The sequence below is a fragment of the Anser brachyrhynchus genome (assembly GCF_964034855.1).
Source record: "Anser brachyrhynchus genome assembly, chromosome: 13".
NCBI classification, from domain to species: Eukaryota; Metazoa; Chordata; class Aves; order Anseriformes; family Anatidae; genus Anser; species Anser brachyrhynchus.
Window position 1 is genome coordinate 17,860,147 of NC_137708.1, and position 12,290 is coordinate 17,872,436.

General features: G+C 38.6%; 1 protein-coding gene across 2 annotated transcripts in view; it reads left to right on the plus strand.

Moving 5' to 3' along the window:
• Positions 1-10,103, plus strand: part of ATP7A (ATPase copper transporting alpha) — a 28,519-nt gene extending 18,416 nt beyond the window's left edge. For both annotated transcript variants that reach the window (XM_080553356.1, XM_080553357.1), the window contains exons 12-23: positions 64-191; positions 377-531; positions 839-973; positions 1,784-1,978; positions 2,171-2,353; positions 2,517-2,730; positions 3,399-3,545; positions 3,771-3,913; positions 4,252-4,455; positions 5,025-5,142; positions 5,678-5,780; positions 6,607-10,103. In XM_080553356.1, the coding sequence (XP_080409482.1) occupies positions 64-191; positions 377-531; positions 839-973; positions 1,784-1,978; positions 2,171-2,353; positions 2,517-2,730; positions 3,399-3,545; positions 3,771-3,913; positions 4,252-4,455; positions 5,025-5,142; positions 5,678-5,780; positions 6,607-6,883 (2,002 nt within the window). In that variant the 3' untranslated portion in view covers positions 6,884-10,103. The remainder of the gene's footprint in view (positions 1-63; positions 192-376; positions 532-838; positions 974-1,783; positions 1,979-2,170; positions 2,354-2,516; positions 2,731-3,398; positions 3,546-3,770; positions 3,914-4,251; positions 4,456-5,024; positions 5,143-5,677; positions 5,781-6,606) is intronic.
• The last annotated feature ends 2,187 nt before the right edge of the window (positions 10,104-12,290 follow it).

The following is a 12,290-nucleotide window of genomic DNA, read 5'->3' on the forward strand; positions in this document are numbered from 1 at the left end:
TATAGTGACAACTGCTTTTGCCTGGATAACTTCGGTTAACAGTCTCTTGTTTAAAAACTCTAGTGAAGAGCAAGTTGACGTTGAACTGGTTCAGCGAGGTGATATTGTCAAAGTGGTGCCAGGAGGCAAATTCCCAGTGGACGGTCGTGTTATTGAAGGACACTCAATGGTAGATGAATCTCTTATCACAGGTGAGCCTGCATTTTTTTTTTTTCAAGTATGAACATGTTCTTCTTTGCTTTTAAATAAATCTGAAGAGAAGTTGAAACTGATGTTCTTTCATTTTTTTTACCTGTATGTTAGGAGTTGGTAGTTGTTAAAATAAAAAACATCAGCAAAAAAGCTCCTCCAGCATCTGTTGTTGACTTTTCCTTAGGTGAAGCGATGCCTGTGACTAAAAAACCTGGCAATACAGTTATTGCAGGTTCTATTAATCAGAATGGATCACTGCTGATTTCAGCAACCCATGTCGGAGCTGATACAACTCTTTCACAGATTGTTAAACTCGTGGAGGAGGCCCAGACCTCAAAGGTAGAGTAGTATCAACTTAAGCATTTGAGTCTCGTCTTACTTAGGCATCAGTGTACCAAATAATTTGCAAAGTGGTTAAGATTGCAGCTGCAATTCAAATCTCAACATAATGAAGTTCTTTTGCTGAACAAGGACTTCGATATGGTCCACTGTTCCAAATCTCGTCATCTTATTGAGTAAAATGTAATTATAAAGTGTGGTATGCCAAATGTGCTGAAAACAGAAGGTGTGATTATATCTATGTCTGAAGGCATAGAAGAGAATAAGCGTGATGTTGCTGAAGCTAACACTCATTTCTTCTTCCTAGGCTCCTATTCAGCAATTTGCAGACAAACTTAGTGGCTACTTCGTGCCTTTTATTGTGGCTGTTTCTGTGGTTACCCTTTTTGCCTGGATTATAATTGGATTTGTGGATTTTGAAATAGTAGAAAAATACTTCATGGTAAGTAAATCTCGTTAAACACCTTCTGAAATATTTCAAAAGTAATTAGTCTGCAAATGTATTAGGTTGCAACAGCTCCATTTTTGGATTATCCTTGGAGGCAGTTCCTGGGGGGGAGAACAACCCATATGAAATGATTATATTTTTCAGCTATATATTACACTGCAGAACCATTCTTACATTTCTACTTAAAGAGAGTTTGTAGTAATTAATCAACTCCTGAAAGTTAGTTTTAAAAAGGAAGAACAGAAAAAAGCACAAATACTAACCCTTGAAATTTCCCAATTTCCATTCCTTTTCTGTTGGGAAAAGAAATGCTTTGTGTCACAAGTTCCAATTCTTATTCTATTTTTCTTAGTATATCTTTGTGTAAATTCACCTTTGAAATCAGTGAAATTCATATACCTTACAGATGCCAGAGGAGGATCAAAATCTTAATTTGTACTTTGTGGTTGCTTAGATCTCAGGTTTCTTGGTGGACTAGTATTTCTCGTTAGAATTTATGAGTTGCAGGAGAGCAATCTTCATATCTTTGCTATTGCATATGGCATAGAGTGTAGTACCCTATATAAGGAAAAGTCCTATAATAAAACAAACCATGGGTATGCAGTATAGAGCACAATTTATTCACTGGTCATTAATTTTGTCATTAATCATAGCTTTGGCATATTTTTCCTGTGCTTTACTTTTTAATTCTAATTCTTTAATTTGCATGTTTGCATTTCTTTTTTTTACATCAAAGGCAATGTGTAGTTGAATTCCTTGTTTTCCTTGTTTTATTTTGTCACTAAAATGAATTTCTGTCACTAGGGTTACAATAAGAGCATTTCTGCAGCAGAGGTGATAATCCGCTTTGCTTTCCAAGCCTCTATCACAGTCCTGTGTATCGCGTGCCCCTGTTCCCTGGGATTAGCCACCCCAACAGCTGTGATGGTTGGTACTGGTGTAGGAGCCCAGAATGGCATACTGATCAAAGGAGGAGAACCATTAGAGATGGCCCATAAGGTAAGAAATGTGGGTTAATTTTACAAGAACTCCAAGGGCGGGTATCAGGAGCATTTTGCTAATTCCTGTCTGAGCAGATCATTGCATGTTTGTGAGTGGCATATTAGTAAGCTGGGTTAAAAGTGGGGTACTCTGAGGAAAATATACATTAAAGCTTTGTTCATTGAATGAAATCTTCCTGTTTTACTGCAGGTAAAGGTGGTTGTATTTGACAAAACGGGTACGATTACTCATGGGACTCCCGAAGTGACGCGTGTGAAATACCTAGTAGAGAGTAACTGGATGCCACATAATAAAATGCTGGCCATCGTGGGAACTGCAGAGAGTAACAGCGAACATCCTCTTGGAGTAGCAATAACAAAGTACTGCAAAAAGGTAAATTGTGTAGGAAAAGACATTTGTATTACAGAAGAACTTCTGCCTTACTTAATATGTCTGAATAGACTGGCATCATTTAGAAAGTAATCGATGTATTCAAATGGAAAGCTGGAAAATTTTGAGGCCACTTCAGTCTTCTTTTTGCTACCACTTTCTTTAGGAACTGGACTCAGAAACCCTTGGGACATGTACAGATTTTCAGGTAGTTCCAGGCTGTGGCATTAGCTGTAAAGTCACCAATATTGAAGCACTGCTCTACAGGAAAAATAAAATGGTTGAAGAAAACAATGTTAAAAACGTGACACTTGTGAAGCTTGAGGAGAATGTGGAGGAATCAATGCAGCCTGCTTTGATTATCGATGCTGATTTACCAAGTAAGCTAACTCCACTTTATAGAATAAAATGGATAGCAAGATGGACTTACGTTTTTGGTCTTAGTCAGGAGCCTTAAGAATGAGAGCATTTTTTTCAGCCCTGTAGAACTGGGCTTGCATCAAGGCATATATGAAATAGAGGCGGTAATTTATTTATTTCATGCTCACGCATCACTTGGAACATTTGGATAAAAACATTATGTTGGTATAAATACAACTGGAAGTTGTTAAATGTGGAGCTGAAAAACCATATAGGAGTTTTCTCTTAGCTGTCTATTTTGCTTCATCCCAAGTCACTATTTGCTAGCCAAAATCACGTATGTTTACACATTTCACTGGTTTTCAATCAAGAGCAGTTCACTGTTAGATCTTTCAACTATATTAGGATGTTAAATTAAAGGCACTGATAAAGGGACTTTGTCTTTTATTGTCTCTTGATCTGTGATTCTTGGTCTACTGAAGTGGTAACTACCTATTACTGAAGAAATGTCAGTACTGTTCTTTTCATGAACACATGAAAAGATTGGCTTGGCAAAAAAGAAAATCTCTCTCAATATTGATTAGACTCCTTAATGATATTTCAGTGCATACCGAGAGAGCTGGATAGGATTAGCTGGAGGGAAACTTGCTAGTTATCTATATGATGACAAGACTTGTTCTTCCTTCAGCTACAGTGACGTCTCAAAAATATTCCGTTCTCATTGGGAACCGGGAATGGATGAACAGAAATGGACTTCTTGTTAAAAACGAAGTTGATAAAGCCATGATTGAGCATGAGAGGAAAGGTCGCACAGCAGTTCTTACAGCTATTGATGGTAAGTTCATTGCTGTCTCTTCATTCAGAGGTGACTTGTCACCACTTAAATAGAAACTGGTAAGTACCAATGCCTTAGCAGTTACACCTGAAGTAGACTGATGGGGTGGAGAGACATGAAGTACTAAAGCTTTGTTACACTGTCTTACAGGAGAAAATGTCACTTTCTTCTTCCCCCAAAAGAAATGAACAGTATTTATTACTAACTCCTGCTTTGGGTTTTTAGGAGTGCTTTGTGGCTTGATAGCTATTGCTGATACTGTGAAACCAGAAGCTGAGCTGGCAGTCTACACTTTGAAGAGTATGGGATTAGAAGTTGTTCTAATGACTGGTGACAACAGCAAGACAGCACGATCTATTGCCTCTCAGGTAAGCTGTTCTGCGTATGTTTGGGATGGAAGCTTGCCACAACACATTCCCAGAAAGGATGTTGTCATGCTGATAATGCTTGTGGCTAGTATAGAACTGGTCTATGGTGAAAAATGCTGACATAAAACTCAGAATAAGAGGGTAACTAAAGAAGCCTTTTTGAGTAGGTGCAGTGTCAACTTTGAAATCAGAGCTGTTTTCATATTAGGGTTTGGTCTTTTGACTCAAGAGCATAATGTGGGTTTTGGCTTTCATAATTGCATTATTAGAAGCAGAAACTTTGATAGCTAGTAGGAAAGCTACTCCTGTGTTCTCTCTCTCTCTACCCCTCCGCATAGGTTGGCATCTCCAAAGTGTTTGCAGAGGTTCTTCCCTCCCACAAAGTAGCCAAAGTGAAACAGCTACAAGATGAAGGAAAGCGGGTGGCCATGGTTGGAGATGGTATCAATGACTCCCCTGCACTTGCTATGGCTAATGTGGGAATTGCTATTGGCACGGGTACTGATGTAGCCATCGAGGCAGCTGATGTGGTTCTAATTAAGGTAAGAAAGAAGAATGTTTCTTGAAAATGAGATGATGTCTTGAGTGATTCAGACCATTGCTGAGGTGTAGTACCTTCATAAGCCAGTACAACTGGAGATTGTCTTTGTCTTGCTTGTTTAGTAGTGGTACGTGACCTGTAAAGGAAACTTTCCCCATTTTCTTGCTCCTACAAATTCAGGGGTAATTCAAATTTGAGAGTTGGCAAAGGAGGAAAAAAATGGGGTGACCTTTGGTAAACGTAAATCATATTTAAGGAACATGTCAGAATATCTGTAAGGTTACGGTCACTTCTTCGTGTGTATCAACAATACCTTGACAGGAACTGTGTTGTCTAGACCTGTGCCCTACGGATAGCGCTGTATACATTGTTTGGGTTATGGTGGCATCTGAAATAAGGCTGGTGCTCATTGTATGGGCTCTATGCAGATGAAATAGAGCAACTTACAGAATACTTATTACATGTAGTCTGTTGTGTCCGGTGTATGGTAGTTAGCTTTAAAAGGGGGGTATGTTGACATTATGTGTATGCTTTTTATCTCTGACTTCTCCTATAAACATTAATTTCCAGGATGACTTAATGGATGTGGTAGCAAGTATAGATTTGTCAAGGAAGACTGTCAAAAGGATCCGGATCAACTTTGTCTTTGCTCTAATTTATAATCTCATTGGAGTTCCCATAGCTGCTGGTACGTGAATGTTTTCCTGTGGTAATAAAACTGTGCTTAGCCAATAGCTTACATGGATTTACTATTGTATGGAAGAGTATCCATTTTCTTTATTTCTGATAGACGTTAAGAGCAGAGCTCTTATACCACTGCAACCTCTGCAGGCAATTTGTGCACTGTCATCTGCCACATTACAGCTGCTGTGGATATGCTCAGCACATCAAAATGACTGTAAGATAAACTGTTTATTAAATGAACTTGATCCCACAAACAAGCAGTTTACTGCAAGGCTGGCAAGACATGCCTTCCTATGAATTTTCAGATTATATGTGACATGGTCAGCTGTATTCACATGTGGGTTCTGCGCGAGATGGGACATAAATACTTGCATTGAATATTTGTTATTTAATACTAGACTAAAATCATTTAGTAACATAATAGAAATGGAACGAAATTAGAAAGTCCTCATGAAGTTTTGTGTTTTTACATAAGGCGTTGGATTCATATATGAAGAATGCTGTGTTCCTGCTCTAAACTCATTATTTTCTTTTTCTAGGTGTGTTCCTGCCCATTGGTCTGGTTTTGCAACCTTGGATGGGATCTGCAGCAATGGCTGCCTCCTCTGTCTCTGTTGTGCTTTCTTCTTTGCTGTTGAAGATGTGAGTATGAAAAACTTATTTGTTATTTGTAACTTGGATTTGAAGCTCAGGTCTTTTCCTTTAAGTGGCAGAAAATGAGTGTGAGGCTGTGACAGATTTTGAAACTTTTTGGAGAACAATTTGGGCAAGTCTGTGCTTGGCAGTGGTTGATTCTTGCTTGAGAAGAGGAGTCAGCCCATAATACTTCAGAAGGTAGTATTTAAAAATTAAGAGAAACGTAGAACTCAAAAGTGTGTTCAAAATTTCAAATTCCTTAGTGCCCTTTGTATATTTCTGAGAAATCTTGTCTGAACATGCTGACTGCTGAAAAGTGAGGCTTCTAAGACAACGCAGCTGTACACTCTGCACAAGCACTGAGGACCAGTGATAAACCAAGCTGCACTTGTCAATGAAGAATTTGTTTCCTTACTTCACAGTTAGGAGCAGTGTAGCACTGAGGTAGGAATGGTATCTTTTGCTGTCCAGTTAACACACTTGGTTTCAGAGGAAGCAGAGCAGAATACCTGGTAAGTGTTAGCAGATACACTTTGCTGTTACATGTTTTGCAGATGCTCAGTACCACTAAAGCAGTTAAATGCTGGGTGATACTTGTCTGCTTTACCTGTTCTTCTGCATCCTGGCCCAAAAGCACAGAATCAGCTTCTGGTTGTATGGTAGACTCACAAAGTCTGAGACTTCAGTCACTGTATAATGGATCATGTTATAAATGTCTCTGGCTTCCGCGTGATTATAGCACATAAAGGCTAGCTTCTTTCCATATTTTAGTGTACTTCATCCTGAGACACATTGTCCTCTTTTTTTTTTTTTTTTCCCCCCCTTCCTATAGGTACCAGAAACCAAGTTCTGAGAAACTCGAGTTCCGGGCCCGTGGCCAAATGAAGCACAAGAGCCCATCAGAAATCAGTGTCCATATCGGAATTGATGAGACCGGCACAAACTGTCGTAAACTGAGCTTAATGGATCGCATCATCAATTACAGTAGAGCCTCCATAAATTCTCTCTTTTCAGACAAGCGTTCAGTGAATAGCATAGTTCTTAATGAACCAGATAAGCATTCATTGTTGGTGGGAGATTTTGGAGAAGATGATGACACAACATTATGAAAGACTTACACACATGCCCTCAAAAGAAGGCAGAAGAAAGAAAATGGAAAAATAACCAAAACAACCTTAGCAACTGTCTACAAGTCTGTGCAAGCAATGATCACTTCTGGAGGTCGTTACAGATGCTTTTCTACCTTTATGGGGTTTGATCTATACAGGTGTTTCTTCCTTAATGTAGAAAATGAGTTTATTAGTGACCTCCCAGTATCCTTTTCTATTTTTTTTAGTTAGACTTAACAAAAAAAAAAAAGGAGTAGAAGCCGTTAATGCTTGTGAACAGAGCTGTGTTACCATTCCATGAAGTTTGCTTTTTTTGGTGGAATATCAAGATACAATTAAGGAGACTAAGGAACCAGAAATGCATTTCCCAGCCTTGTAACAGGCTTCTTTATGCATAGTCAAGTTTAGTACTGTGTTTAAAAAATTATAAACTCCCAGATCTGTGAAATACTCAAAGTTCTGTGTTTGCAGATAGATGTGCCTTAAAAACTTCAAGGACTGCTCTTGTATTTATAACCTGCCTTGTGCCAGGAATGGTTCCTCTTGAATGCCAGTCTTCTTGTAAATGTCTGGTTCCAGCTTTTCACACTCCTAGCATCGTAACATCTCACTGTCCGTGATCTGGATTTCTGTTAGACAGATGACTGAGAGATCTGGGGTTTCAATCTTAACATTGTACCCATGTTTAACTCCTATACATCCCTTTTCCAGTACACTCCTCCTAAGATTGTGTGCTTGAAGGTTGAATGGGTTGATGCTTGCTCTTTCTCAACTTCTAAGCCAAAAACTCTGTCATCATCTGAGTATATGAACGTGATGTGCTATTAGCTGAAATATTTAGCTTTTAAAAAAGCAGCAATGTAGTTAGTGCTTGCTTCCAGTATCAACTAGCACTCCCCAAATGAGCCAGAAGAGCTTGGTGTCACACAGACAACCCTTAAAATACTTACAATTCAATCTCTGCGGATATCTACCATCATCAAAGAGTTCATTATCTGTCAGATACTGCACTGACACCAGTTGCCTGTAGAGATAAGTGGGCCAGGAGTGGTCCCCAGCCCACTCTATAGATCCAAACCTCCTTAGTTTGGGATGTTCAGATTCAGGCTTTGTAAATTAAGACCAACTTCATTTGTTACAGAACTGAAATCTCAAAATGCAGGTTTTGATCATTAAATCTTGAATATTAAAAAATTCTCAATGAGAAATAGAGTTGGTGTTCATCACCCAGTAGCTAGCTACCTGTTTGTTACTTAATAAACCTTGTTCTTTAAATCCTGTGCTTAGACAGCGATCTAAAACAATTACCAGGTTCCATAATGTTGAACTAAATAATAAAATACAATTAATGGTGTAAACATGTAATTCCCAATAGTGCTATTAGAGAAGAAATACCCAGTGCAGAATGACAGATCTCTGTAATAGTCTAGTTTTTTTAACTTGAAGTCTGTTATCAATGCATAGATCGTGCATGTAGGAAGTCATAAGTAGGGGGTTTTTACTATTTTTTTAACTACCAGGAAAAGTACCAGTGTATGAAAGCAGCAAAGTTGTACTGTGGATTATGTTGTTAGTGAATCAGTATACTTCTTAAATTGCAGTGAGAACAACATAATTTGTAATTGTTGCTGCCACTGGTTTAAGAAACAAAGTATTTCTGTTGCAGAATTAGGTTCTTAGTATCTCTAAGTGAATGTTTTAATTTTAATTAGATTCTATGTATATATTGTGTTAAGAAGTGCTGAGATGCATTACTGCAAAGCCATTCCATGAGATGTTTTTCTCAGTTTTCAGCAAGAAAGCAGTTTCTCACAAAGCTGTTTCTTATGAAGTGCATAATTACCTGAAAACCAGCAGAATGCTGTCAAACAGCTTTTAGTGCTTCAAGACCATGTAAACTGTTCCCAAAGATTTTGGTTTTCTCGTTAATCCATGCTCACTCTCAGTGTTGTTCTTGGCAAGATTCTGCAGATGAAACAAAAGAAGTGATTTGCATTTTTTTTTTTTGTCTGGGTTTTGCTGATAATTGGTCATCTTAACCATACAGTGGAGACACAAGGCAGATCTAGACATGCTCTCAGCTGGGAGTTTCACTACTGCAGGAGCTGGTCCAGCCCCTGGCTATGGTACATGTGGAATATAAGTGACAGAAATCATGTTCTTATTGCAGGAAACAGAGTAGTAATATAAGGTTATATTCCTGCTTGATAGATAAAGCAGCATGAAGAGTTTACTAAATTCTTTCCAAATTAATTTTTAGAGATAGTATGAGTGGAAACCAAATTGCTCTGGAGTTTCTGAAAGGCTCGTATGAAGTCATACCTACAGCAGCACTGGTCAGGACTTACTGGCCCAGGAAGTCCCTTTCAATCCAGTTTTTTTCTTTAGGAAAGTCTGTCTGGAAATGTCTTTTGAACCTGAATTTAGTACACAGTACATTTGAGTGTTGTATAGGTGATTAAGGAATTCAGAGTCTAAGTTTTGAAAACAGGTTCTGTCCAGTCCTGCCCCTCTTCCCCCAAGCGTATAGTATTGACTTAAAGAATGTTTGTCATGTGATTAAAATATTTTATAAGGTGCTTTACAGTGAAGAACCAAAGTATTTTTCAGTTTGAATGTACAGTACAAGTAAAATCATGCGAAAGGTAAATGTTTTCCTAAATATAAATGTTTTAATATGTAAGTATCTTATTCCTGTTAGAGACTGTTTGGATTCGAGAATTGAAAATATCACTTGGAAGCATAGTTACAAATGAAATTATGTATTACTTGTCTATGTTATTGTTTTCTATAACTAGCTATTTATAAAACCTGTACTTTATTTAAAAAGGGAGAAACAGTACATATGCTCAAGGCTTTAAAAATTGCTCTTTGAATCTTGCCAATAAACTTTTAAAAGTGTAGACACTTGAAATTTTAAATGAAGAATGTGAAGCTGACAAAACACAATGAAAGCAAGTAAACAATTTTATTTATTACAAGTATTGTTTAAAACAGAAGTTCCATCCAAATGCTTTAAACTTAAGATTTTTAATTCATTTTTTTTGGTATGAAAAATGGAGAAATGAATGTTGTTATAGAATGTTAATTTAGTGCTGTTACATTTCTTTATACCTGGAAAAAAAATGTAGTCTTGCACTTTCTATTAACTGTGCCTCTATCATCATAATGACAATTATAAACTATGTAATAAAAATGTAGCATCCAAAGACTTTTTAAATCATGTTCTATGATTTCTTCAAAATATTTTTTGTGCTGACTTTATAGATTCTACTGCTAGCTGTGCAGAATTTCTTCCCGTTCCTTACACCCTGTTCAATTTAAAAGGCAACACATGGCACCTCTGGGGCATGATGATGCTGGATTGCCCTTCAGCAGGTTGAAATGGGCATGTACAGGATCAGGATTTCAAAAGCAGCCTTTGCATGTTGCATGCATTTCATCTTCACACAGTAAGAGCTCCCTCTGAAACTGGAAAGGTGAAACAATGTCTTTTTTTGCTTATTTGGCAAAAAGGTGAGGATCGGTGTTTCCTATGTATGTTTCCAGCTCTAGTAAACTGCATGACCTTGAGCAAAATGCCCAGCCTACATGAAAGAGTAGGGCTGTTGGCAAGTGGTATTAGTGAAAGTTGGGAAATTTGTGGAATAATCCTCTCATAAAGAGTGTCGCCTTATTACAGAATCAGAGTGGTTGAGGTTGGAAGACTGCTGGAGGTCATGAAGTCCAAATCCATCCAAGCAGGCCAGCTACAGCAGATTCCCCAGTACTGTGTCCAGTCAGATGTTAGTATCTCCACCATCCCTCTGGGTAAATTGTTCCTGTGGTCAGTCACCCTCAGTGTTTTATTGTTTGTGTTTTTAAATATATATATTTTTTCTTATGTTTAGATGAAATTTCCTTTATTTCAGTTTGTACCTGTTACCTCTTGGCCTTTCATTGGGCCTTATTGAGAAGAGTCTGGCTAAAGCACAATCATTTATGCAGTCACTGCATGTCCCAAAGCAAAGTGTCACGCAAGCAGTGATGAGAAAAGTTCAGTGTGAGTACTCCCCTGTTCCTGTCATGGAGATGGCCAAGCTCCCATCCCAAAAAGGATCACTTGAATGGGCCTCATCTAGCACAAATCCCCTGCCACAGCATAGGTGCTATCCTGAGCAGTGAGGAGCAGCAAGCAAAGGAGAAGACACCCTTCTCAGCTCCTCGGCCCAACTGCCCTTTTTATCCTGACTGGTCCTCAGGCTGTGGTTGCTGATTGACATTTTTCTGGAGAGCTTTCTACCTTCAGCTTATGTCAGGATAGGAAAAAAAAAAGTGCAAAGCCTGAAGAAGACTCGTATATTTATGAGCTTTCTCAAAGCATCTCTCCAGCATTGGAAGTAAACAGGTTGAACAACTAAAAAAACAGAAAACCTGCTCTGTCGAAAACACTGTGTTCCCTGTTTGCCAAGGCCTCTGCCTGCTCCCCCACCATGCCATCTCGAGCGTATCCCTTATGCCTGTCTGCAGGTAGATGGGCTGGAATGGTTTCTCCTGGAGTTTTGTGGTGCTGTTTTTATTGTATTACTGGCAGGGGAGTTCTTTTTTGGTTTTCTGGATCACTCAGGCCAGAGTCCCATAAAAATCACTCTTCATGGGACCCCAATTCATCTTTGCTTCGCATTGAGCTGGTCTCACATGGAGATAAGGAGTTTTGGTGGGCAGATCCTGCTGCATTGGGGAACAGATTGGGAAGGGGCCGTAAGATGGTACTTCTAGCCTTGTTCTAAAGGAGCAAGGTGTGAGAGATCCCTTGTGCTGTACAGACAAGTCTAGTGACTACTAAATTTAGGCATAATGAGCCTTTGTCTCTGCTAGGTCTGCTGTCATGTAGAAAGCTAAGTTTGGATCCAAGTCTTACCAAGACTGAAAATTTTGCTTTCAGTTAAGACACAACACTGTAATTTAGTCATCTTGGACTGGCTCTTGTTGGCCTAATATGCTCCAGCAGGTGTGGAAACCTCCAGGTTTTTAGCCCCTGTGGTTTTGAAAATACATGCTTGTTGCACAGAAATAATAACCAAAACATTTAGGTCTGTTTTATTTACATCTTCAGTTATTTTGGGTTAAGAGAGCATGTGAACTTTCTTGTTTCAATTTGAACAGCCTTTTTTAGCTATGACTGAGTTTATTTATGCATTTTAAGAAAAGATTAACTAGGCCACTTTCTTTGGCACTTATGTCCAGCTACCGTTTTGCAGCAAATTGTTTAGTGGATCAAAAGCACCTCAGTCTGCAGCCTAAGGCTTCTGTCTCTGTGCACAAGATGGATACAATACCACATCACTCGTGTAGGAGAGTTTGACTAAAGCCACAACCAGTCTCCCAAGGTATAAAACACATCTCAACTGCATTTAGGGTAAGATCA